The 24,022-nt window shown below is 48.6% G+C and overlaps 1 protein-coding gene across 1 annotated transcript in view; it reads left to right on the top strand.

Annotated features, from left to right (window-relative positions):
- Nucleotides 1-24,022, top strand: part of PRTG (protogenin) — a 94,627-nt gene that overhangs the window by 34,914 nt on the left and 35,691 nt on the right. The window contains exons 3-11 of the mRNA XM_084816484.1: nucleotides 344-488; nucleotides 1,003-1,136; nucleotides 1,347-1,484; nucleotides 2,531-2,689; nucleotides 3,825-3,984; nucleotides 6,586-6,833; nucleotides 9,609-9,773; nucleotides 11,454-11,759; nucleotides 13,898-14,086. Coding sequence (XP_084672610.1) covers nucleotides 344-488; nucleotides 1,003-1,136; nucleotides 1,347-1,484; nucleotides 2,531-2,689; nucleotides 3,825-3,984; nucleotides 6,586-6,833; nucleotides 9,609-9,773; nucleotides 11,454-11,759; nucleotides 13,898-14,086 — 1,644 coding nt within the window. The remainder of the gene's footprint in view (nucleotides 1-343; nucleotides 489-1,002; nucleotides 1,137-1,346; nucleotides 1,485-2,530; nucleotides 2,690-3,824; nucleotides 3,985-6,585; nucleotides 6,834-9,608; nucleotides 9,774-11,453; nucleotides 11,760-13,897; nucleotides 14,087-24,022) is intronic.

Raw genomic sequence — 24,022 nt, 5'->3', positions numbered from 1 at the left:
AACCTGATTCACAAGTAGAATAATTTGTGCTCCCTTGGTTGGCCCATCCAACTCTTTTCTCCAGTTGTTACCCTTGGAATAGAGTTCCCAAGCTGCAAACCCTACCCACTCATCCTCACCCGCCCACTGCATCTCAGCATCACCACTAGGACAGCGACTTTTAATTGCTTTATCCGTTAAATTGTTTTTTAATTAGCTAAATTGCTCTTGTGTTTTTAGAAACCCCAATGTCTTCCAAAAATACTGATACGGTTTTTCTATTTCGTCTCCTCATAAGAATGCATTTATTTTGCTTATTTTCTCCATTGGGTCTCAAACCTTCATTTTTCTCCCCTTCTTTTAGCCATGTCTGCATTTGAAGTTCAGCCTCTTCCAGCCGAGGTTCATGAAGGAAGTGTGGCTCGGTTTGCCTGTAAAATAGCTGCCAAGCCTCCTGCCATTATCACCTGGGAGGTAAATCGGACAACTTTGCCAATAGCCATGGACAGGTATGGACCATTTGTTCTCCTGTGCTAGATCTATTTATTTCATCTGTGTCTTACCATTCTTCCAAGAGGTTCAGGGCAGTGTACATGGGGTATCCCATTTTATCTACACAACAGCTTTGTGAGGAAGGTCAGGCTGAGAGAAAGTGACTTGAGATCACCTAGTGAGCTCCAGGATTGAGCAAGGACTCGAACCTGGTCTTCCAGGGCCCAAGTCCAGCACTCTGTGCTCTGTATCACACTGGCTCTCAAATTCATGAAACCCAAGGGCTTGTTTGCACAATCAAGATTCAAATGAGTCCCAAAACTAAAAAAGTCACCAGTTGTGGTTTCTGAGAGTACGGAAGAGAGAATTAATTTCATGGCTAGCAAAAGGGTTTTAAATTGGAGATAGGCAATTCAGACAGAGGCAATTCAGACAGAGGCATTTCGTATGTGGCATATGTGTCAAAACCATGCTTCCCGTATCTAACAGAAATATGGATCTGCTCTCCCCCCCATCCCGGCCCACTTCCAGGATAACCGCGTTGCCGTCGGGAGTGCTGCAGATCTATGGTGTTCAACAGAAGGATTCTGGGAATTATCGCTGTGTTGCTACAACAGTAGCCAACAGGCGGAAGAGCATTGAGGCGACACTCACTGTTGTCCCAGGTATCCAGAAAATATCTTGTTTCTTCTAACATTTTCCATTACATCTCTGGCAAACACTGACCCTTAATGCTCCTGATTTGCCTTATGTGAAGATGACCCAGGCTTTCACCCCATGTCTTTTCTTTCAGGAGTTTGGGCCTGATCTGAAGGCTTAGTGTCTCAACAGTGCATTTCCATTTAACTCTTTGCTTGCTTGTGTTTCTTTCAAAGCCTCCAACATTAAACTTTTCCACAAGCCATCCATTATAGCCGGTCCTCAGAACATTACAGCTTCTCTTCACCAAACAGTCATCTTTGAATGCGTTGCAACAGGGAACCCAAAGCCTATTTTGTCGTGGAGCCGTTTGGGTGAGTCCTGGAATGCACTCACGGGGCCTTTGGCTCTTAGTTTTGGGCAAACTGAAGACGGCCTCCTCCTTCGCGTCCCTGCAGCTGCCTCAGGAGGAAAAGGTGCCCGTCAGAGAGAGGGCGTTAAGAAGAGCGCTGGCCCGGGGGCCCTGCGGGTCCCGGTGTACAATTCCATACTGTTGCTGCACCTCCCCTGCCCAGTGTGCTGTCAAGCTTGTGTGCAAACCTGGGCGGCGTGCGGCAAGGGGCAGGCCGGGGTACCACGCTAGAGGTTCTCCTAGGAGGCTGAGGCTGTTTGGGGAGCAGACTTGTAATGGAAGAGAAGTTTCCCTGAAAGGAGGCTTGTCCGCCGTTACCACTTTCCTGCAGTGCTCAGCCCCAGGGGAGTGCTGGGCATGCGTTAGGGTACACTCTCCCTTGGCGCAGGCCCGGCAGACCTGGGTGTGAGTGTGCCCCAGAATCCCCTCTTGATGTGCAGCAGTTTCTCCATAGGCTAGTCTGGGGAAAGAGTCCCTCAAGGGGAGGAGCCTGGGAAACCGCCTGCTGTCCTCTCAAGGCATCTCAGGCAACATATTGTCAGGTCTGCCCCCCCCCCCCCAGTACAGTGTCTCAGATGGAAACAGTGGCTGATGGGCAGCACCACAGGGCAGACCTGTTTTGCTGCGGGGGATGCAGCCTCTGCAGAGCCACCATCGTGGCGGGGTTGGGATGTCTGGGGTCGGCTATGGCCTTTTCCAGTCAGCTTCCTGCATTTGTAAGGAGATGTTTAAGAAGAGGGGGCATGGGGTTCAAAGAAATTTGCAGCACAATCCCTGGCCACGCATGTTCTTGTGACCAGAGAGGTTGCTTCCACTGGGTCAACTGAGCTGGCTGTCCTTCAGACAGATTCTAGAGTGGATTGGACTATTTGCCAAAGTGCAGCTGAGTGTTGAGCTGTCACAAAGCAGAAGAGAGGACCTGGGGGACGAAGGGGGTGTGGGCCATAAGGTGGATGGAGCCCATCCACTGAGGAGCCTTCTCAGAGCTGGATTGTTTCTCCCAAACAGACCACAAGTCCATTGACGTTTTCAACACCCGCGTACTTGGGAATGGCAACCTCATGATCTCAGATGTGAAAGTGCAGCACTCTGGAGTTTACATCTGCCGTGCGACGATTCCTGGCACGCGTAACTTCACCACTGCAATGGCAACGCTTGTTGTGCTGGGTGAGCTGGCTTTGGGGGCTTCTAGGCCTGAGGTCTCCAACATGGTGCCTTTGGGCAGCAGTGCGCCCACAAGTGTCTCTCTTGGTGCTCTTCAGGCTCCTTGCCCCTCCTGATCTTTAGTTTATTTTTTAAGATGGTTTTAATATTTTTTAAGCTGGGAGATTGGCATGGCCTGCTGCAAAACACCTCCCTCCAGCGCCGTCTTGATTTGGGTTCCAAAGAGGGGGTTTGTGTTTTGGAGCTCAGACCCCACCTCTGCCTTGGACTTAGGTTCTTGGGCAAGTTACTTTCCCGATAGGCCCACCAGTTTGCCTTCTGGAAGATGCATGTTTTGTGTCCAGCCATGCCCACCATGGCTGCCATTTTATAAATGAGCAAGCCCCTCACCCCACGGCAGCCATTTTCTGAGAGTGCTCATGGCACTCCAAAAAGTGCCCACTGACCCAAATAGCTTGGGGACCCCTGATCTAGGCTGTTGGATGTGAAGAAGATTTAACCCAGAGGAGGAGTGGGTGGCTGGCATTAGGCTCTCCAATCCTTTGTTCTGTGCAAGAGCTGCCTGCCTGCCTGTTGATCCAGCGGTCCTGCTATGCTTGAGCAGATGTTGGATGTCCCACATGCTTGTTGGGCTAGTGAGGCCAAAGTGTACAAAGTGTAAAAAAAAAAAAAAAAAGTGTAAAAAGTAAAGCAGTTGAGGGGGCCCTGGGAAAATGCTCTGTAGAATCACCCATTCACGTGTTACGTGATTTAAATTTCAAGCCTGCCATAGCCCAAATGCTTGAGGTCGATGACAGTGATATAAAATGCACATAAAATAGCCAAGTAAGATCACATTTAAAACGGCGCTTCCCTTAGCACCGCTCCCCTCGAAAACTGGTCTGGACAAAGGGGTTGTGTGGGCATGCTCTGTTTTTGGCCCAGGGGAAGGGGTGGGTCCCACTTCCTGGGCCGGGCCAGGCCGAGGAGATGTCATTTTGTCTTCCTTCCTTATTCTGCTGCCTTTATATACTGCCTTTCGGCCAATGTACTCAAGATGGTTTACAAATTAAAGTAAGGGTAGGCTGATATAAAGGAAAAGGGGAAGAAAAGTGGGAAATCGGCGAGTTCATCCCCAGCTCTTGCTTCATCCCCACAGCCCCTCCTTCCTTTGTGGAGTGGCCAGAAAGCCTGACAAGGCCCCGAGCCGGCACAGCCCGCTTCGCCTGCCAGGCTGAAGGCACCCCGCCTCCCAAGACGTCCTGGCTGAAGAACGGGAGGAAGATCCATTCCAATGGCAGAATTAAAATGTACAACAGGTGAGAACAGAGAGCTGCTTGGTGACTGTTAACGCGAGCTGCGGGGTAGGAGCAGAGGTGGTCCGCCAAGCTGAAGTGGCAGGTTTGGGGTGCCATAGTGAGGGATGCGCAGGTTGGTCCCCCAGAGCAGGGAATGGTGCTCCTGCATAGTTGTTCATTTCATTGAGATTTGTGCAGGAGAGCCATATGTCATGGGTGGGCACTATTGGATTTTCACAACCGCTTGGGTGGGAGAATGCTGTTGCCCTCGTGTCCTGCTTGTGGGCTTCCCGTGGGCAGCGGGTTGGCCACTGTGTGAGCAGGATCCTGGACTAGATGGACCCTTGGTCTGATCCAGCAGGACTTTTCTTACGTTCTTACTCTGTGTGCAAGATGATTTCTGGGCCCATTCCTTGATTGGCAACCACAGCAGAGCCCCTCCATCTCTGAGGATTTGCAGATGGGAGTATGTTTGGCAGGAGTTCTGAAACACCAGTGGTGTCCACCAATGTGTTGGCTCTGGTGGGAGACATTTCTGTCTGCAGTCAGTGTTGCTGTTACTAGGGGTCGTTGCCGCTAGTCTGGTGTGGAGGAGATGGTTCTCTGACCAAATGCTCTGTGAACCTGGCACAGTGGATCATGTTCAAGATTAAGGACAACTTGGAGCAAAACTCATTTTTAAATGGCTGCATTCTGAAAATGAATTCAAAATGTAACTAGAAGGAGAAAACTGTGTAGTAGGTTAAGTAGGGGATCTGGTTAAACATGATCTGTTTCTGGAAATATGGTTTCCATTTATATACTACTTCACCACAGATTCAGCCTGCCCTGGCCATCTGTCTTTCTAGAGAGAAAGCCTTGCAGAAGGACTCACTATGTGCTCACTATGGAAAATTGTCCCAAATATGTCCCCATCGTTGATGGGAGATGTGCCTTACCTGATGTTGAGATGGTACTTTGTTATTTAGCGTTAAATTTTAAAAAAATTGTAAAGGGAATAGCGCTGCCCTGAATAAATAGCCAGTCATCTAAACTATTTTATAAGGCTCTTTGAGTCTGTTTTATCATGAGGAATAGTTGCTGTTGGCATTTGGGGATGTTCCCTAACTAAACAGTGTAATAATTCTGACATGGCCCCTTTGATGCAAAGCAGTTGCTTTAGCTTAGTTTCACTTTCCATTCTGCTTGTTAGTAGCTGTTACTTAGCCCAGGCAGGAACCAAAAACCCTGGCTTGACTCTAATGAAGTTCTCAACCCTGTTTAAAAAACAATTCCCCAAACACCATGGTATTTGGCTGAATATGTATTAATCCAGTACCTGTCCCTCTCAGTAATTTTGCTATTGCCAAACTTCTCAGGAGATTGCACAAGTCCATTCCCCATAAAATAAGTATATGGACATAAAAGGATTTTGAAGAATTCAAATACTGCCCTTTTTATGATTTTCTGTGCTTTTTTTAAGGGGATGAACTGAATAAACCCTTAGTAGAAATACTTAAATGACAAACTTCTGTCTTTCTCTCTCTTGTCCCTGTGATTGTTGGGTGTCCATCCAGCCAATGTCAGCTTAAATATTTGATTTTATTGGGTTCTTCTTTGCAGTACGTCTGTTCAGTTCTTAAATCATCTGTATTTATAGAGCTGGTGCAAATGTATTAAGTATTTATTAAAATATGCATGAATTGCCTTGCTCCCCAAAAGGGCCTCCAAAATAATTTAAATATTTAAAAACAATATCCTATCAAAACAAATCAGATTAGGAACAGAACAAATCATCTTTAAAACAAATCAGAGAGTAGGATAAAAACATTTAAAACACATGGAAAGCCAGATATTTATTTATTTATTTATTGCATTTATATCCCACCTTTTTTCCTCCTATAACATATATAACAAAAAGGGGTTTGTGGCCTGCCCAAATTGAGGCAAAGATGGGGCAAATCTGGCTTCCTTAGGGAGGGAGTTCCACAGCCAGGGTCCCTCTACAGAAAAGGGTCTGTCTGGCTTCCTACCATCCCAGACTCTCTTGGGGGTGGGACACACAACAGGGCCTCTGAAAAAGAACTTAAATAATGGTCAGGTTAATACAGGAGGAGCAGTCTCTCAGATAACCTGGCCTCAAAGCATTTAGGGCATTATAGGTCAGAACCAGCACCTTAACTTGGGCCCAGAAACAGGTTGGAAGTCAGTGTAGTTGATATAAGACCAATGTTATACACCTATGAAGGACAGACCAGAAAGCAATCTGGCTGCCATGTTTTGTCTGAGCTGCAGTTTCTGAACTGTCTTCAAGAGCAGCCCCACACAGAGTACATTGCAGTAATCTAAACAGGCAGTGATTAAGGCATGGATTGTTGTGTCCAGACTTGCTGTTTCTAGGAAGAGGGCGCAACTGGCATACTGCTAAAGCGGGGCAAAAGCTGTCCTGGTCACAGCAGCCACCTGATTGAGTCCAGAAGCATCCTTAAGCATTGAACCTGATCATTCAGAGGGAGTGCAGTCCCATCCAGAACAAGCTTTACCCACAGGACCAGATTTGCTTGTCTACTCTCTGGTTTGAGCCTCCATTTTTGCTTCCTTTTAATGCCTCCCCTGACCTGTTTTGTCTGTCTGTCTGTCTAGCAAATTGGTGATCAACCAGATCATCCCCGAAGATGACGCCATCTACCAGTGCATGGCCGAGAACAGCCAAGGCTCCATCCTCTCCAGAGCACGGCTGACCGTCGTTCTGTCTGAAGATCGGCCCAGCGCACCCTGCAATGTCCATGCGGAGAGCATGTCAAGTTCAGCCATTCTTTTAGCCTGGGAGAGGCCCCTTTATAATTCGGACAAAGTGATCGCTTACTCAGTGCACTACATGAAAGCGGAAGGTAGGTGGCCCCGTTTGAGGAGGCCGTGGCGTGGCTCCTTGATGTTCTCTGCAGGAGTGTCACTTTTCCCCCTGGACCCATAGGATGGCTGGCTCTTGGCCGTTTGGGGACTAGGGTGAATGAGTCCACTGTATTCCTGAGGCAGGAGCCTTCCTGCCTGGGCAGGTGCAAAGAGGCATCTTGGGAGATTTCTCCTCAGAGCTGTGTGGGAGTTCTCCTGTAGACTTCTACAGCTTTCCTTCTGTTACCCCCCACTATCAAATATCCATATGAAGCCACTGGGACAAATCCTCTGGAGATCTGTAGTGAGGCATCTAATACAATATCTTGTTTGTGGTTTCCGTTTATGTTAATGCACAGAGAAGCAGCTGGACCTCTTCTAAGAAGATCAAGTAGCATGTGGTATAAATGCTTCCGCATTTTATATCATGTATGCTTTGGAAGCCGAATTCGGCCACCTTAAGAAGCCCGCAAAAGTTACTAGCCTGTAAAAATGTTTACTAGCCTGCTGTGGGCTGGCAAAGGAGGGACCGTGGCCAAGGAGGGACTGAGAGAGTCACAGCAGGGGTGCCTGGTGCCATGGCCTCTAGTTGAAATGGAGATGGGCACTGCACGCATTAATGGAGGATGCAGACATCGCAAGCCAGTTGTCCCGATAGCTGGTTGCTCCCTCCCCGTTCAGAGGCAGCAGCCCGTGTCTGAGTCCCAGGCCCTGGGGAACAGCAGCAGCGAAGTGCTGAGGCCCACTGCCCTGCTTGTGGGCTTCCCATTGGGACATCTAGCCGGCCACTGTGGGAAAGGGAGGCTGATCCTCCAGCCTGCTCGCTCCTGCTTCAGGGCTGCTCTTATGGCCTTATTTCTAATTGCCCTCTTAATGGGGAAAGGCTGAGGGGTTTCCACTTCCTGTTGACAGAGCACTGGGCTTTTCACAAGCCAGATATCCCTCTATTCGTTGGGAGCAATTGCAGCGTTTCTAAAATCAGCCCTCCAAAATCAGATTATATCCTCTCCCACCTTCCTGCCTGGCAGAGTAAAAGTTAGTTTTGAATAAAACTGGGCTGGTGGTGGGGGCGGCAGCGTGGATGGAGAGGGAAACAAACAGGTGTCTGCTGAGAGGGTGTTTTTATAAAGAATATTTTGTATTCAAATTGGGGGTAGGGAAGAGGTTCATGGTAGCAGGAAGGAAGAACGGGGTCTCCATGAGAGACTGCGTGTTAATTCCTTGTTAACGATTAAGAAAAGGAACAAAGGAATGGCTGATTGAGGGTGGGAGGGGGGAAGTCTGCCTTGTCTTCTCTTCTGGCTCTTTCATTAGGGCCTCTCCATGAGGTCTGGCCAGCCATTCATGGCGAGAACAAGCCCTTTCAGTGTGGGGTTCAGGGATCCTGTGCTGCAGGTCAGAAATCGTGCCATGCAGTTCCTAATTAACAAGCCATTAATTGGGGTGTTGTGAGATGCTCATAATCTTGCCTAATTAAAATGCTATCACTGTGGGAAAATCAACTGGTGGAATGTTTGCCGCTCAGTTTGTAGAGAAGTTCTGCTCTTAAGGGGAAAGGCTTAAGCTGCTCTGGTGGAGTGGTGGGTTTCCTTGGGTTTTGGACAAAGCCGACAAGCCGTTTGGCAGGAATTGTGCCCTCAGGGAGGACGGCTGCTGTGAGCAGCTTTTCTGTGGTAATGACGCAGGGTCAACCCCAGGCTCCTTTGCAGGAGGAGGAGGCAGTTTAGATCTGAACCTGAATTGCTGTGAATCTCTCCCACAAACCCATCGAGGGGCAAAGGATTTTCAAAGGACGTTCTAAGATCGGGGCCACTCCTTGTACTGCTCCTGCTCCTGCGCTGATGCAAACACAAACACGTGTCGGTCCGATGCTAACGAGCGCTGCCTCCGCGTCCGACGAGGCCAGCGTCTGGAGGATCCTCCTCCTCCTTCTTCCATAGAATTTTAGCCTGGAGAAGAAGACGAAGAGGAGGCATGAGAGCGGTCTTCGAATATCTGAAAGGCTGCCATGCAGAAGATGGTGCAGCCGTGTCCTCTGTTGCTCCAGAGGGTGAAAATGGCAGGGAAGCAGATGTCCCCTAAGCGTCAGGAGAAACGTCTTACCGGCACAAACTGTCCAGCCGTGGAACGCACTGCACCTGCTCAGACGATCAAACAGCCCATCGTGGCTTACTTAAGCCACAGTGGGTTGTGGCACGTGCTGGCAGCCATTTTGAATGTTCAAACCGTGACTGCAACTTGTTGTGTCATCCAGACCTGGAGGATGGGTAGTGTGAGGGCTAAACATCTCTCGCAAAACCCTAAAATAGGCTGTGGGTGCTGCGAGGGTCATTTAACTCTCGCACAGTCTGCCCCCATCAAGTTCAAACCACACGACGAGCCGTGGTTGCGGCTTGCATTTTCAGAATGTTCCCTGCCGGCGCTATGGCTCATCATCGTTTAAATAATCCATGGTGAGCTGTGCCGATCGTGTGGACCCGGTTGCTGCCTTGGGAAGCAGTGAGGGCTCTTTTGCTGGAGGTATTTCAGCACAGGCCAGACGGCCACCTGGCAGGGAGACTGTGGTTGCATCCTGTGTTGTAGGGCCTGCACTGAGCACCAGGCCACCTCCAAGGTCCCTTCCAGCTCTGTGATTGTGTAAATAATTCCCATGGATTTATTTCCACCTGGTTTACTCCCAGGTAAGTGTTGGTACGATGACAGCCATAAACTTTTATTCCTTCAGAGAGGGTTTGGTAAATTTTTTGTTTCTGTAAATTCTTTGTGTATTCTAGGTTTAAATAATGAAGAGTATCAAGTGGTTATTGGAAACGACACAACGCATTATATTATTGATGACCTGGAACCTGCCAGCAGCTACACCTTTTATATTGTGGCCTACATGCCCATGGGGGCTAGCCAGATGTCTGACCATGTGACACAGCGTACTTTGGAAGACAGTAAGTGGGCCTCTCTGCAGAAAGCCTGTGATCGCACGGGAAATGCGGCTCCGCCTCAGAACCACAGGGTCCATTGATAGGAGACCCGATTCCTGCAGATGTCACTGTCAGCTGGCTCAGTGCTGAAAAGGCTTCTCCTGGGATGCATGAAGGTGTATCATCAAGAGGGCACCAAGGCTTTTCTGGGGGAGGGATTTAAATGGGGAGAGGGAGTCGGCCCGGTATGTCTTGCCCGCTCCTTGTTCAAGTCCTGTGGTCCCCCCCGCAGCTGATTGGCATGGGGAAAGCTCCCCCCGGTGCCAGCCCGCTGGGGAGGGAGGCCTGCAGTGAGCTCTCCGCGCACAGGGAGGGCAGCGCCAAACCTCCCTATTCCAGCAGGCTGATATGGGGGTGGGGGGAAGCGTGTGCAGGCAGGCAGCCCCCACGCACTGTCCATTGCCACATGTGGCCTTCAGGGGCAGAAAGGTTGCCCACCCCTGTTTTAACGTCTTATGTTTTCAATTTTGTAAACTGCGTTGTGAGTACATGGATAGAAAACAGGAAAAATTCCAATCTGGCAATGGCCTCTTGAGAGCAGTCTTCCTGGCCCCATCGCTGCCTGTTTTTCGACAGGCAGTGAAGACTATTTTATTTCAGGGGTATTTTTCAGAATTTGATCAGTAATCAGGATTTCCTGCTGCTACTCTTGGTCTGTTGCAACATGCTCTGTTTGAAGATTTGGTTGTAATGCCTTTTACTTAATTTATTGGTTAGAATCCTGGTCTTATTGTATTACTTGTAAGCTGCCTTGAATATTTCTGCAGAATGCTGGGATAGAAATAAATTAGTCGCCACCACTACCACCTGTGGGAGGGCCGTTTGGATTTTTCTGCCTCAGGCACCAGAATGATTTGGGCACCGTCTAAAGGTTCATGCCCTTCCTTTCCTTTCTTGCTTCAAATGTTTACACTGAACATGTCACAGGGGACCAACATTTGTGGCCCTTGGTGGGACCAACATTTGCCCGGCTCTGTCATGTTTGTGCCAGGAGAGGGAACTGCCTTCGGCAATGGGTGTTGGATGGCCTGGAGGGTGGCGGAGTTGGAGGCAGACAGATCTGATCGGGCAGAGGGCCCAGTCCGCTGGGAGGTGGCCCTGCACAAACCCCTCTGAAATTAAGAGGAGGTACCCAAGAGCTCTCCCTTCAGCGGGGCTTGTGCAGGACCACTTCCCAGCGGGCTGGGCCCCATGTTAAGCTGTGTGTGAAGCGGGAGGGGGACCATTTTGCATTTTCACACTCAAGCATCAAAATGTACCAGGGAAGCATCCCGTGTGTGTGAATTGGCCCCTGAGCCTAGCAGAGCGAGGGCTGTGCAAGACAACTTGCAAGGTGTGTTGTGCTCTTTGCAAGTAGCTAAGGAAGGCCTTGTCTGGCAGGGAACCTCTGCTTACAATTGGGAGGCTCTGGGGAGAGCCATCGCTGAGTGAGCCACCAAGAGCCACCCTTCTTGGCCCGCGCTTTACTAGCAACAAGAAGGACAGTTTGCCCAGTGGCGGTTGCCAGCCAGATCAGCGTGATCCTAGAGCTCTTCTTGTGCCAATGAAGGAAACTATTAAGAGAATGTACAGCAACAATAGAAATGGCTTCAGGGCTGTGTTCTGCTGGTAATCGCTTACCTGTCTCAATTTCCTCCTCCTCAGTTCCCCTAAGGGCTCCCGAAATCAGCTTGACAAGCCGAAGCCCCACAGATATTCTGGTCTCGTGGCTGCCGATTCCAGCCAAGTACAGGCGAGGGCAGGTGGTCTCCTTCCGCTTGTCCTCTCGCCTTGGCACCGACAGCACAGTGCAAGTCCTAGAGCTTCCAGGCACAACGTACGAGCATCTTCTAGGGGGCCTGGAACCCGACAGCATCTATTTAGTTCGTATTTCTGCAGCAACACAGATAGGCTGGGGGGAAGCATCTCTGTGGACGTCGCATCGCACACCAAAAGCCACGAGCGTCAAAGGTGGAACATCATTCTTACTTAACATTTTATTTATTGACAAAATTAATAACAATGTAAACAAATTATTCTGCAATAAATGTGTAGACTCAGCCATGTTAAAGCATGCACGGTTAAACGTTGTCCTGAAACCTGTCATTCCAAAAAGGTTCAAACATCAGCCGCTTTTGCCTAAACTTAGGATGCTTCCAGATGAACAGTTCCAGCTTCTGTCAGTCAAAACGCAGGGTGCAGCTATTCCTTCTTTCCCCCCTTAACAGTTTTTTTGTGGAGAGAAAAAGATGGAAGAAGTGATGGGGAAACATGGGAGGGTTAGAAATGGAAGATTATGTTGTCTGGAGTCCTTGTAAAATTCTGCGAATGAGGCAGGGCAAAGGTGGGTTAAAAGGCTTGTCCCAGAGCATCCTTATATTGTGCCATCCTGCCTTCTGCATTTGACTTGATTGCAGTGTTCCCTGAGCTATAAAACCAATGTGACACATTCAGGGACAAGCAGTTGACAACTATTATTATGGCAGAGGCTACTTGGTTATCATCCTACTCAGCCATTGAATATAATTAATTCAGTACCACCACTGTTGGGACATTGAATCAGTCATCTTTTTCTAATGGCATTTACATTCTGCTTTGAAGACACCTGACACGAATCAGGTGGTGTCAGTTTGGACTGGACATTTTGTTCTCATAAATGGATGAAGCTTTGTTTATGAGCTTCGTGTACTTTCATGCATGCATTTCTTTCAATATATTCTTAAGCTGAGCATGTTATAATTTGATCTTATTTTGGATTCTTTTGTTATGCTCTGTGTAAGTATATTTTCAAAGGAACAAGGAGCATCACTTACTATTTAGCATAGAAGCCATCTGTGGTAGTCGTGTGGCCACCTGTACAGCCTCTTCCATTCTGGGGCAATTGAAATGCAAGTCACTTGCATGGCAAAAGTGTGCAGGGTGCAGGTGCAGGGCTACGCCATGCGCAGAAACGGCTAGCAGACTTTGGTTTTCATCTTTGTATGAATTGCATGGAAAGGGCCCATCGACAGCAGGCCAGCAGAGGGGCTGCTTCTGTGGATTGGCACCTTTGTCATCATGCTGTAGTGCCATTTCCTGGTCTTGTATGAAGGGGTGAAGGTCAAATTAAAGATGAGACTAATGAAACAATAGTTCAGACTGTCAGTTCTGTAGTGAATCCTTGTCTCACACTGGGTTGGGTAAGAGAAGACGCTTTGTTTATAATTGTTCTGCCTCTGATCATGCTGTAATGAAGGTCAGAATCTGACACCCTCACACCTACAACAGTGGCATGCGCAACTGCATCTTTCAGAATCTCCGTTGTAAGGAAAAACAAAAAAAGGCTGTAAATTGTCACTACACACTAACATCAATGGGTTTTGGCTTCCTTCCATGGCTTCTTTCCATTGGCTGCTACACAAACTCACTAGCTCCAACCTGCAATTACAGGGAGACTTGGCATCAGAACAGAACAGTGGGCCTGTCCACATCTCACGACAGCCCACCATGGCTTAATTTACCTGCGAGGGCTGCTGGTTCATGCTGGGCTCCTGCAGGCGCCTGGCTTGTTGTGTCATGTGAACCGAGGTGGCAGGGGTTGTTTGAAGGTTAGACAACCCTCAAATAAGCCCAAAACAAGCCATGGCTTATTTGAGGGTTGCCTAACCCTCAAAACCCACCTGCTGCGTGGGTTCGCATGACCAGATAAGCCACGACAAGCCAAGCGCCTGTGGCTGCTATGCAAAAATGGCAGTTGTGGGTGCCTGGCAGAATGCAACAGCCCCTGCGAGTGAATGAAGCCATGGTGGGCTGACATGACATGCGAACCAGGTCAGCAACTTCTGATGCACTGGACATCTAGGGGCAGCTTTTGCAGAAAAGGGCGCCTGTAGCTCGGGGCAGAGCCTTTGCTTGCGTGCACAGAGTCCCCAGCTCAACTCCCAGCAGCATCTCCAGGCAGGGTTCAGAGAGACCTGTCTGAGGCCCTGGAGAGCCACTCCCAGTCCGTGTGGACCAGGCTGACCCAGGTGATGGGCCACGGTCTGACCTGGCAACAGGCAGTTCCTTCGGGTGCTCTAAAAGTGCTGCTTGTATCTCCAACATGAAAAGGAAAACCCCTCTTTTCCTAGTGCCAAAATCTCCCGAGCTGCGTTTGGAGCCCATGAACTGCACAACCATCCTGGTAAGGTGGCAGCAAGACCTGGAGGACCCGGCGGCGGTCCAGGGCTACAAGTTGTACTACAAGGAAGAAGGCCAACAAGAAAACGGACCGATCCTGCTGGAAGCCAGCGACTTGACACACATCATCAGTGGCTTGGGTAAGTCTGTCCACAATTCCCCTCTGCCGCCTTTCAAAAGGAAGCACCGTGTTCAGGGACAAAGTCAAAGGCGGAAGGATGACGAAGCTTTGTTTGGTAGAGCTACTCATGTGTTTGTGATCTGCCGATTACAATTTAGATCCTCAGGAAGGCAGGTGTTTAGCTAGTCAGCTAATATGGGGCAGCTCGGAAATATGGGGCAGCTCAGATCTTATATATGATATGGGGCAGCTCAGATCAAATATGGGGCAGCTCAGATCTTATCTAAAAGCTCCTTCTCTGCTTGCATTCAGATGGGCCATTAAGAGTCACTTGTTCCTGGAGGCTTTTGACTTTACATTTAAAAAACCCCTATGACACTGATGTGGCTTTATGTCCCTGTTATGATGTTCTAGCGCAATGTTTATTGCTTTTACATTGTGGTTGGTGTTTAATTAACTTATTAGCAACCTAGAAGATAAAAAGCAGAATATAAATAAATAAAATATCTATGTTAAAAACTTAGTGAATGTTGATGTTTACTGGTAATTTTTAAAGTTTTAGGAGGCCCAAAGGGAAATGTCAGAAATATTCCTGCATTGAGCAGGAGGTTGGACTCAATGGTCTTATAGGCCCCTTCCAACCCCACTACTCTATGATTCTATGATTTCTATCATGAGGCTTCTCTTTGACATTTAAATCTATGACATGGAAAACGCTCATCACTGGTACATTCTGGAAATGGGTGTGACATTGGGCTGCCTGCTGAAGGCATTCAGTTGGCTGTAAGGGACTAGTGGTAAATGTCGGAATATTCTGATAGTTTGCTCTCTAAATCACATGAGTTACTAGTAAGAATCAACATGCACTGGATTTCTGAGACTTACTGCAACTCTTTTATGCTTGGAGATAAGTTCAGCAAGAATGAAGTATCTGCCTATCCTTTGCCAAATAGTTTTATCCTGGACTTTTCTGAACAGGTTTTCTTTCTCGGTGCACAGGAGGGCCTGGCTTTTATCGGGCTTCGCCTTCAGTGGCATGTTGGATTTAGGAAGCCAGCCACCTATGCGGCACCCTCAGGCTGCTCCCCTGGGATCATGCTGTTAAAGGCGTTGGGACCAGTCCGAGCACAGGCAGTTGGGTTGGTGTCAGGAGTGGAACTTTGTCTGGGACCAATGGAGCTTCACTTTTTAGGCCAGGACTTGCTGGGCCTCAGGGTAGCTGATCAGTCCACCTGGTAGTAAATACTTCTAAATAAGGGAAAAGCTGCAAGATTGTCAGTATTGATTCCTCACAGTGAAACTTCTGTGTGATTTGCAGGCTCGCTAATATTGTAGAGTTCTTTGAGAGAGTCCACAAGTGTGTTGAGAGGTGTGCTCTGGTAGGTATTGTCTACTCAGTCTTTCCAAAGGCTTTTTGACAAAGTCCCTTATCAAAGACTCCTGAGCAAACATAGCAGTCATCAGATAAGAGAAGAGGTCCTCTTATGGATCAGTAACTGCTTAAAGAACAGGAAGTAGGGAGTACTTAAGAATTTGGGTCCTCCAAGGATCTGTATCTGTATGGTGCTTTTTAACTTGTTCTTAAATGATCTGGAGTTAGGGGTGAGCAGCAAGGTGGCTTAGTTGGCCTCTGACAACCAAATTATTCAGGGTGGCTTAAACAAAAAGAAACAGCAATAAGCTGCAAAAGCATGTCTCCAAATGGGGGGAATGGACCTAAAAATGGCAAATGTGCTTCAGTTAAGTGATGCACATTAAGTAAATAATCCTGACTTCAGGTCTAAAGTTTCAGTGACTGACTAGGAATGGATAGCTCCATGAAAACAATTTCCAGAGGGGTAGCATAATTATGTTTTATTGGACTGTTCTGCTCTGTAGCTGCAGTTACGTTGTAGGCTTTTAGTAATGTTTGATTGCTGGTGTTTTGTGAACATTTGCTGTCTTATTACTGTATTGGTTTTTTATTACATACATTTTAGTGTTGTAAGCCGCCTTGGGAGTGCTTCTCCCCTGAAAGTTGGCCTAGAAATATTTTAAATAAATATATTAAATACATAGCCTTGTGAGTTGTAGCAAAAACAACAAGGTCTTGTGGCACCTTAAAGACTAACAAAAACAAATTATGCCAGAATAGATATGTGAGTCTTTAAGATGCCGCAGGACTCCTTGTTGTTCTCGGTGAATACATCAACCCAGTATGCAGCCACTGGGAAAAAGGCAGATTCCATGCCAGAGATTGCTAGGAAAGGGACTTGAAAATAAAAGCTTCTCCCCCTGTCATAATACTCGAACCAGGTGGGGCCATTCCGCCAATGGTGGGAGATTCGGGACAGATCAAAGGAAGTGTGTCTTCTTACAGCACACTGTTTACCTGTGGAATCTGCTACCACAAGAGGTGATGGCCCCTGTTAGATGTTTTCCAGGGGAGATTGGACAAATTCATGGAAGATAAGCCAGTTGATGGCTCCCTGTCACAATGGCTATATGCTGCCTCCGAGATCAGAGGCAGCCTGGCTCTCAGTTACCAGCCACTTGGGAACAACGGTGGGAGTGTGCTATTGCCCTCAGGTTCTGTCTGTGGACTTCCCCAGGGCATCCAGCTGGCTGTTGTGGGAAACACGATGCTGGGCTCGCGAGGCCTTTGGTCTGAGGTAGCTGCCAGGCTCTTCTTCGGCTGTGGAGAAATTCCATTTTCCTGGCATTCACACTCTGTACTTCTGTAGAGAACGCAGCGTTCCCTTCCAATCAGCACTTCTGCTGGTGCCCTTCATTGTGCCATATGGTATTTTTATTTATTTATTTATTGAATTTATTGATCGCCCAGCTGGCTGGTCACCCGGCCACTCTGGGCGATGTACAACAATAAAAACAGTTTACACAATAAAATTCAGCATTAAAAACATCACATTTCTAAAATTACCCTAGCCCACCCCAAATGCCTGCCTGAACAACCATGTTTTTAATGCATGGCGGAAGCTCATTAGATCATATGGTACACTGAGAGTGCACAAATAGCATTCTTTGGCAGCTATTGGTCAATGCCTGTGACTTGCCTGTTTCTTCAGGCTTGCAAGGGAAATGCCAAGCTGAGCAGATTCAGGTTATCATCATCATCATTTATTATATTTCTATACCACCCAATAGCCGGCGCTCTCTGGGCGGCTTACAAAGATTAAAAATACAATATACAGAGATTAAAAACCATTTACATAAAAAACACATGAACAGATAATATACACAAAAGAAGCATATATCTAAAAGAACTTCAAACAAACAATCTCAAAAGCAAACAACCATAACCATAAGACATTCCAGGATCGATTAAACACTTATCTTATACTGCTGAATGCCTGGGAGAAGAGAAAGGTCTTAACCTGGCACCGAAAAGATAACAGTGTTGGCGCCAGGCGGGCCTTGTCAGGGAGATCATTCCATAATTTGGGGGCCACCACCAAAAAGGCCCTCTCCCTTGTCACCGTCTTCTGAGCTTTCCTTGGTGTAGGCAGCCGGAAGAGGGCCTTCGATGTTGAGCATAGTATATGGGTAGGTTCGTGTCAGGAGAGGCGCTCCATCAGGTATTGTGGTCCCAAGCCATGTAAGACTTTATAGGTTACAACAAGATTGAACAGGTTGAAGTAAGTCAGGTCAAAGTCAGGTTACAACAAGGCAAATCAGAGTAGGTTAAGTTAATAGTAAATCATGTTCAGTCAAGTCAGTCAGGTTGACGTAAACCAAGGTATGACAAGTCAGGTCAAGGGACGTCAGTTAATACCGATGTGGTTGCAGCAGGTTTCAGTGAGCAGCAATCAGGACCCTGGATAGCTCCCAGTGCACTCTCCTAGCTGAGCTATAAAAAGAGGTTGTCTCAGCAAAGGACTGGAGACTTCTAAAGCCTCTAAAAGACTAGCTGGGTGTCACCCGCACATAACTCCACCCCTTTGGAAGAGCTGCCTGGAATCCTTAAAGGCACCAAGTCTGATTCTGCAGACTCATGTTCCTGCGTGGCTGTGGAGCAGGGGAGGCCACAAAGGAGCCACCCTTGGAGTCTGAGGCCAAGGGGAGAGCCACGTCCTGAGACCGAGAGTGTAACTTCGGTCCTGTTAAACCTCAAAACCTGCACCAAATGGGTCCGGAGCACCCCAGTGGGTAACCAAGCTAATCCCAATGGACAAACATCACTGCACACAAAATCATAGATTGAAATCTATTCAAGGCTTTATTTCAGAAAAATACAAAATAAAGAAAGTGGCATGGTGGTTATATGAGCGTTAGAAACTTTCTCTATAATTACAGGGAAAGAGAATGCAACAAAAATAGGAGATTAATCAAAAGAATTGCAGTTGCCAAAGCTGGTATTATGAACTTGGCCAATAAGATAATGGCTTGAGCTTCTAACATTGTTATGACTCCTCTTTCCAACTTTCTCCTTTTTACCACTTGCTGTTCAAAGCTAAACTAAAACAACCTAAACTAAGTGTTAACCCTCCCATTACCTCCTCCTGCTTCTTACTTGAATGCAAAAGCTATGCTAAAGCATTACTAAGTTCCTCTAGGCATATGAAGAATAGACGTAGGAGTTAGAGTGAACGGACAACCCAAGACCTGGAAATAATTCTATTTGCCACCTCTGAAGATGGGATTCCAAATCCCCTCCTCAGAAATAACCTCCAAGTCTCAAGCTTAGAAAGCACTCTAAGTCCTAAACTCAGAAGTAATTCTAAGTTCTACTTTCAGAAAATAATCTAAGTTCCAAAGTCTAAGAGTCTAAAGAGGTCCATAGCTACCCAAATCCTTGGGTCTGGTGGCACGGCAGAAAGAGTGAAGTGAAGTAGCAGCAGCAGCAGCAAGAACCAGAGCAACAGGAACCAAAGCCCCCCGCCCCCCGGAGCTCCCATTCCCTGGGCTTTTATACCCCTGCTCTGGTCAAAGGTGGGGCCCATGAGCAATGAGACGGTCAGCTTCCAATCAAAGTGGGGTGCACGTGGTTAGAGCATTTGCTCACCAGTCAGAAACAAGGTGTCTCATCTATCTCCCACAAATCCATGTGACTGGGGAACGTGTCTGGCACCATTACAAACGGGTTACTTTGAAATGCCCCAACATATGACCCACAGTCTGCCCTCTGGGCATGCTATCTTGATTGACGCATTGCTCTTTGGTATATCTTCTTTGAACTCCCGGTCATCTTTGGCCATTTTTGGTCATATCCGCCGAAATACCTCCTCCTAGTTGTCGCTCGTGCTCAGTGGTGCTACACTTCCCCGCCCAACTAGCATCGAGTAGGGACGTTCTCTTATCAGCAGGTGTGCCCCACGAGATGTCAGAACAGTACTTTTCCTCCTCTCAGTAGGCATCTGAGCATGCTCAGTTCTGCCGTTCATCTCACCTGGACACTCTGCCAGCACGTCGTGGCCTTGAGCAAGCTCTGTGAAGCCGCTTGTAAAGGCAGCTGCATTTTTTCCCCCTTCTGCAAAGACAGCCCTGCAAAATCTCAGAGTCTCAGTTAGTGAAATATCATTTAGCATAGAATCAAACTTCAACGTCTTCTCGCCCAGGGGTCAAGAGTCTGGAATATAAAGCTGGTTATGAGTCTGGGGTCTTCTAGGGGCTCTTCTTGTAGGCCTGCCCCAGATCAAATCCGCCACCTTTACTCCTTGTTAACCCTTTAGTACCAGATTAACAGAGAGGGTAGAGGTGAAGGTGTGAAGGACTCCCCCCTGAATGGGCCTTGTGATCCATCTGAATCTGGCTCCTCCTCAGGGCAGTGCTGGGATCTGGATGCAGAGACATGACAGTGATATTAACTGAGACTGTTGGTTTTATTTGTCATCTCCACAAGTGTTTTGCCTTCAGCTTTGTACGTGTTTAGAGCTGCCCTGTCAGAAATGTAAGTGCGTAGATTGGTCAGGTAATACCTTGGTGTAGAAAGAAGAAAAATTCAGTGGCAGCAAGCAGCTCTGTTTTTAAGGTGGCCCAAGGGCAGCAGGGCTGGGTGGAGAATTCACTGAATGAATCGCCAGAATTGATCCATAATCTCGCCTAGGTCAACTGGTCTCTTGACCACACTCCTCTTGCTGGAGACTGCTAGAGAGAGTGGGGCTGGAGCCCTTCTCAGCTGGGTCCACTGTCTGTGAGCCTGTCCAGGCAGAGAACCATCTGGCATCAGACTGTGGAGCTCTTCGAACACTGGCCGGAAGACAGAAGGGGCAATGGCTCGGCAGAAGGTGGTGCCTCTCTTCTTTTGAGATGCCACTGAGCTGTCTTCTGAGTATGCCACGCAGAGCTACGCCGCCCCACTGGCCCCTGGGCTCCCTGAGCATTGCTCAGATTTGCTGTTTTGGACCGTTCCTTGAACACAGCTGGGCAGAGAGCGATCGTTTGCAAAGCAAACAATGGCAGCTTAGGGACCTAGGACCAGTAGCCACGTTGGTGAGATTTCATAGTGCGTCAATCCTGGGACTTGATTTTGCAAGGATGAATGTTGCCTCTGCAACTGCAGTTGCTCAGCGAGTCCCAGCTAAAGCAACATGCAACCCCAGTCACTGAAGTGTCGTTGCGACGCTAGTGCTCCGAAGCCTGTGTGGGCCATGCAAGCCTGATATGCCGCCTTGAATGTGGCGCTTCAGGAAAACGGTGACTGTGCACTGGGCGTGTTCTTTCTGTCCAGTGCAGCTTCCCAAAGCTCTTGACTTCCCATGGCTTGATCGCTGCTGGCCTTTGTTGTAAAATCACACAGCCCCATTGGCCACACGAGGGAGGGTCTTTGTGCTAGGGCCAGGGCTCTTTCTGCTTCAGGGGGGAAAGAATAATGCTGTCGTGTAGCTGTGATAGAATCATGGTCTCACAACGTAACCAGCGATGTCCCTTTAAAGACTGCACCTGCCACACCAGTTCTCTGAGGGCCCCTGACCAGTCAGGCGCAGCACATGGCTGAGAGAGAAGGGCATTCTTGGCTGTGGCCCCGTGGCTGCAGAACACTCCTCAGAGAGCCACACCGGCACCTCCTGCAATGTCCTTTTTCTGCTTAGGCTTTATACTATGCTGTGATTTTAGCACAGTTGTTCAGCTTCCTGACAGTCTTATTTTTTCAGCTCCTTGCTGCAGTGTTTTAATATGTTGATCTCTTGTTTTAAAGAGATTTTAAATTCTCTTCAAAAGATTCTGTTTTATTTTGATTTTACGATTGTCTTATTTCTTAACTTGTCCTATTGTAATTGTGATTTTAATTTCTTTTTAGTTTGTACATTGCCCAGAGGACTTTTTTTATTTGGTGGGCTGATTAATTGGGTAAATAAAGGAACTTCCAGAGGGGCAGCCATGTTAGCCTGTAGCAAACACAAAAAAGGGACCTTTTGGCCCCCTAACAGGTTTATTATGGCAGAGGTTTTTGTGGACTAGAGACAGTTTCATCCATTTCCTGAACTGTTATCCTCAGCTGGCAGATACATATGTGTATTTGTGTATGTATATCGGGGGTGGTGAGTTGTGCCCCCCCGATGTTTTGGCCTACAACCCCCATCAGCCCCAGCCAGCGTAGCCAGTGGTGAGGGATCATGGGAGCGGTGAGCCGTCAAGCAGCCTCCTCTGGCAGCCTTCCCAGGGCCTCCTTGGGGCGACCCCCCAACGCAGCGCTTGGCCAGCATTGCTGCTGTGGCTGTGACAGCTGGAGGGGTGCCCTGGAGGTCCAGCCATTAAAAAGCTCCTGCTGCTGCCTCTTTCCGTGCGCAGCTGTGGGTGTGCCAGGCCTAGGGGGGCAGCCCCCCCCCCCGTGTTGGCTGCACTGGGCTGGCAGCAGTGCCCAGGACTTCCACTGATGGGATGACACACCGAGACAAGCCACTGCTGGGCCGGGAAGCTCTTCCCTGGGTGTCTGCCTGGGCTCCTTGTTGCTGCCCTCATCAGCATCTTCTCCTCTTCGCCCCGCCACTTCTTGTCCAGAACCAGACCTCGAACCTGGGTGCCTCTGACGCCCGTTGGTGAGGGTCACTGTTTATTTTTAACAGAATAACTTGGGGGAGGGGGTGTCTCCCCCCCACAAATGTCAGTGAGACTAATAAACCCTGTGACTGGATTCTGGGCTGCTCTTCTCCCAATAAATAGGTTGGTTCTCTGGGTAGTATTTATGTCAAAGCCCCGGCAATTATTTTTCTGCAGAATATGCTCCAGTACAAAATTCCATCCACTTGGATTTAGTCCAGGAGAGGCTGACCCTGTGTAGCCACACAGGCCGTGCATTTTTGCCACTGTTTTTAATCCTTCTGGCTCCCCCCTTTGCCTCCCTTGTGGCAGTTTGCAACTTCCTTTCTCCAGCCTTTGTTTCTTCAGTATTTAGAGAATCACTGCAGCGCTCCCTGTGTGAGGAGTTTGTTGGCAAGGGTCCCTGCCAGGCAGCAAGGTGTGAAACACATTTAAGCCCGACAAGGATCTTACATGTCGTATACTACGTCTCCTGTGACCATGCCCCTTCTTTCTATGGGGAGCTGCGCTAGCCTGCGTTTCGGAAGGAGAGAGTTGTGAGGGGAGAATGTGGCAAACATGTGGAAGGGTCTGTGTGTGTGTGTCCAGGGACAGCGTTGGGCGTTTGGGGAGGAGGGAGTGAGAGTTGCAAGGAGGGGCCGATGAGATCTCCAGGCTGACTAGCAGGCCCTGTGTGCTTTCGGACTTCGGAGGGGTGAAGGGTTCTGGGAGAGTTTTAGAGGCGTTTTGACTACATTTTGCAGATCCATGGACTGTGCCTTACTCCCCCCACCTCCACGCATGATGCATTCTAAGGAGTTCTGTTGGGTCTGTTGCCTTTAAGAGAGTATCCGAGCAAATGCCCTCATGTGCACACGCGGTTGAAAGTGGGCTCCCTTATCACTTTAGCTGAAGAGCTGGCCAGGGGCAATGCAGAGGTCAAGCCCTTCTGCCTTCCTCTGGCGCTTTTGGCCTCTTCCTTGAGAACTTCAGGAATGTACTGCTGCTTCTGCTCCGCTGGGTAACCAAGGTTCTCTGAATTGACCATTTGGGAGGGTGTAAAGTCTAAGCGCAGGGGAAGCCCAGCTCATTGGAATCGCTGGATGCTAATGGAGATGGGACCTTGGAGAGGGGAGACGTTCTCCGTTGCTCTCCTCACCCTCTTTTAACCCAGTCCCACTCCCATTTTCTCGTGTGGAAGTGCGTGCGTGTGCATGGAGGGGAGCTTGGATTGGGTATGCTACTTTTATGAGGGAAGAGGGAGGGTGTTCAGACCAATTTAGGCCATCTCTCTCCCGCTCTCTTTCTGAATACTATATGGCTGGTTGTTTTGAAGCAGCTGGTTATGTCTGTGGATCTGTCCTTGAAGAGTGCAGCCCTTAAGCCTCGCACATCTTAAGCCTTCAGGTGCAATCTGGCAGAGAGCCCTGAGCGGGAGTCTTTAGCATTGCATGTCGTCTGGTTCACACATGGTGTGTTTTGCTGTGTGGGAATGTGGCGTATCTGTGGTAAAACACACTTGCCATTCCATGTGAGAAGTAGCCCTGAGGGCGAGCGCCCTGTAGTGGCTTGGGTTTGGGGGAGGGGGGCCCAGGGTCAAGCCCTTTTCAGCCATGCAACTGTCTGGTCGTCGTGGCTCTGAGATCCTGGGAGAAGGGGAGCTTGGGCATTTTTCTGCTGTTCGGAAACCTTTTGACCTTTCTGCAGTGGTCATTCGTGGAACAGTCGCCAAGGGAGCCTAGCTCTGAAATATTCAGGGAAACCTGGTGAATCGGTAGCTGTGGACCAACCACAGCAGTCCTGGGATGGTACGGTGGAGTTAGAGTGGCACCTTCATGAAACATCTGTCTAAGCCACGACAGCACGGTGAGATGGCAGGGGCCAGCTGGCCACCGTAAATAAGCTGATACAGCTGGCAGGCAGTCACGGGGGCAATATCTGAAGAGAGAGGAAAGCTTGGTGCCTCTTTCACGCTCACACACGCCCAGAGCATGCAGTG

Source organism: Heloderma suspectum, chromosome 11, assembly GCF_057233095.1.
Source record: "Heloderma suspectum isolate Gila_16-S chromosome 11, 16-S_ref, whole genome shotgun sequence".
In the NCBI taxonomy this organism is placed as follows: Eukaryota; Metazoa; Chordata; class Lepidosauria; order Squamata; family Helodermatidae; genus Heloderma; species Heloderma suspectum.
The sequence above is the reverse complement of the archived record's forward strand: the minus strand, read 5'-3'. Positions and strand labels throughout refer to the sequence as shown.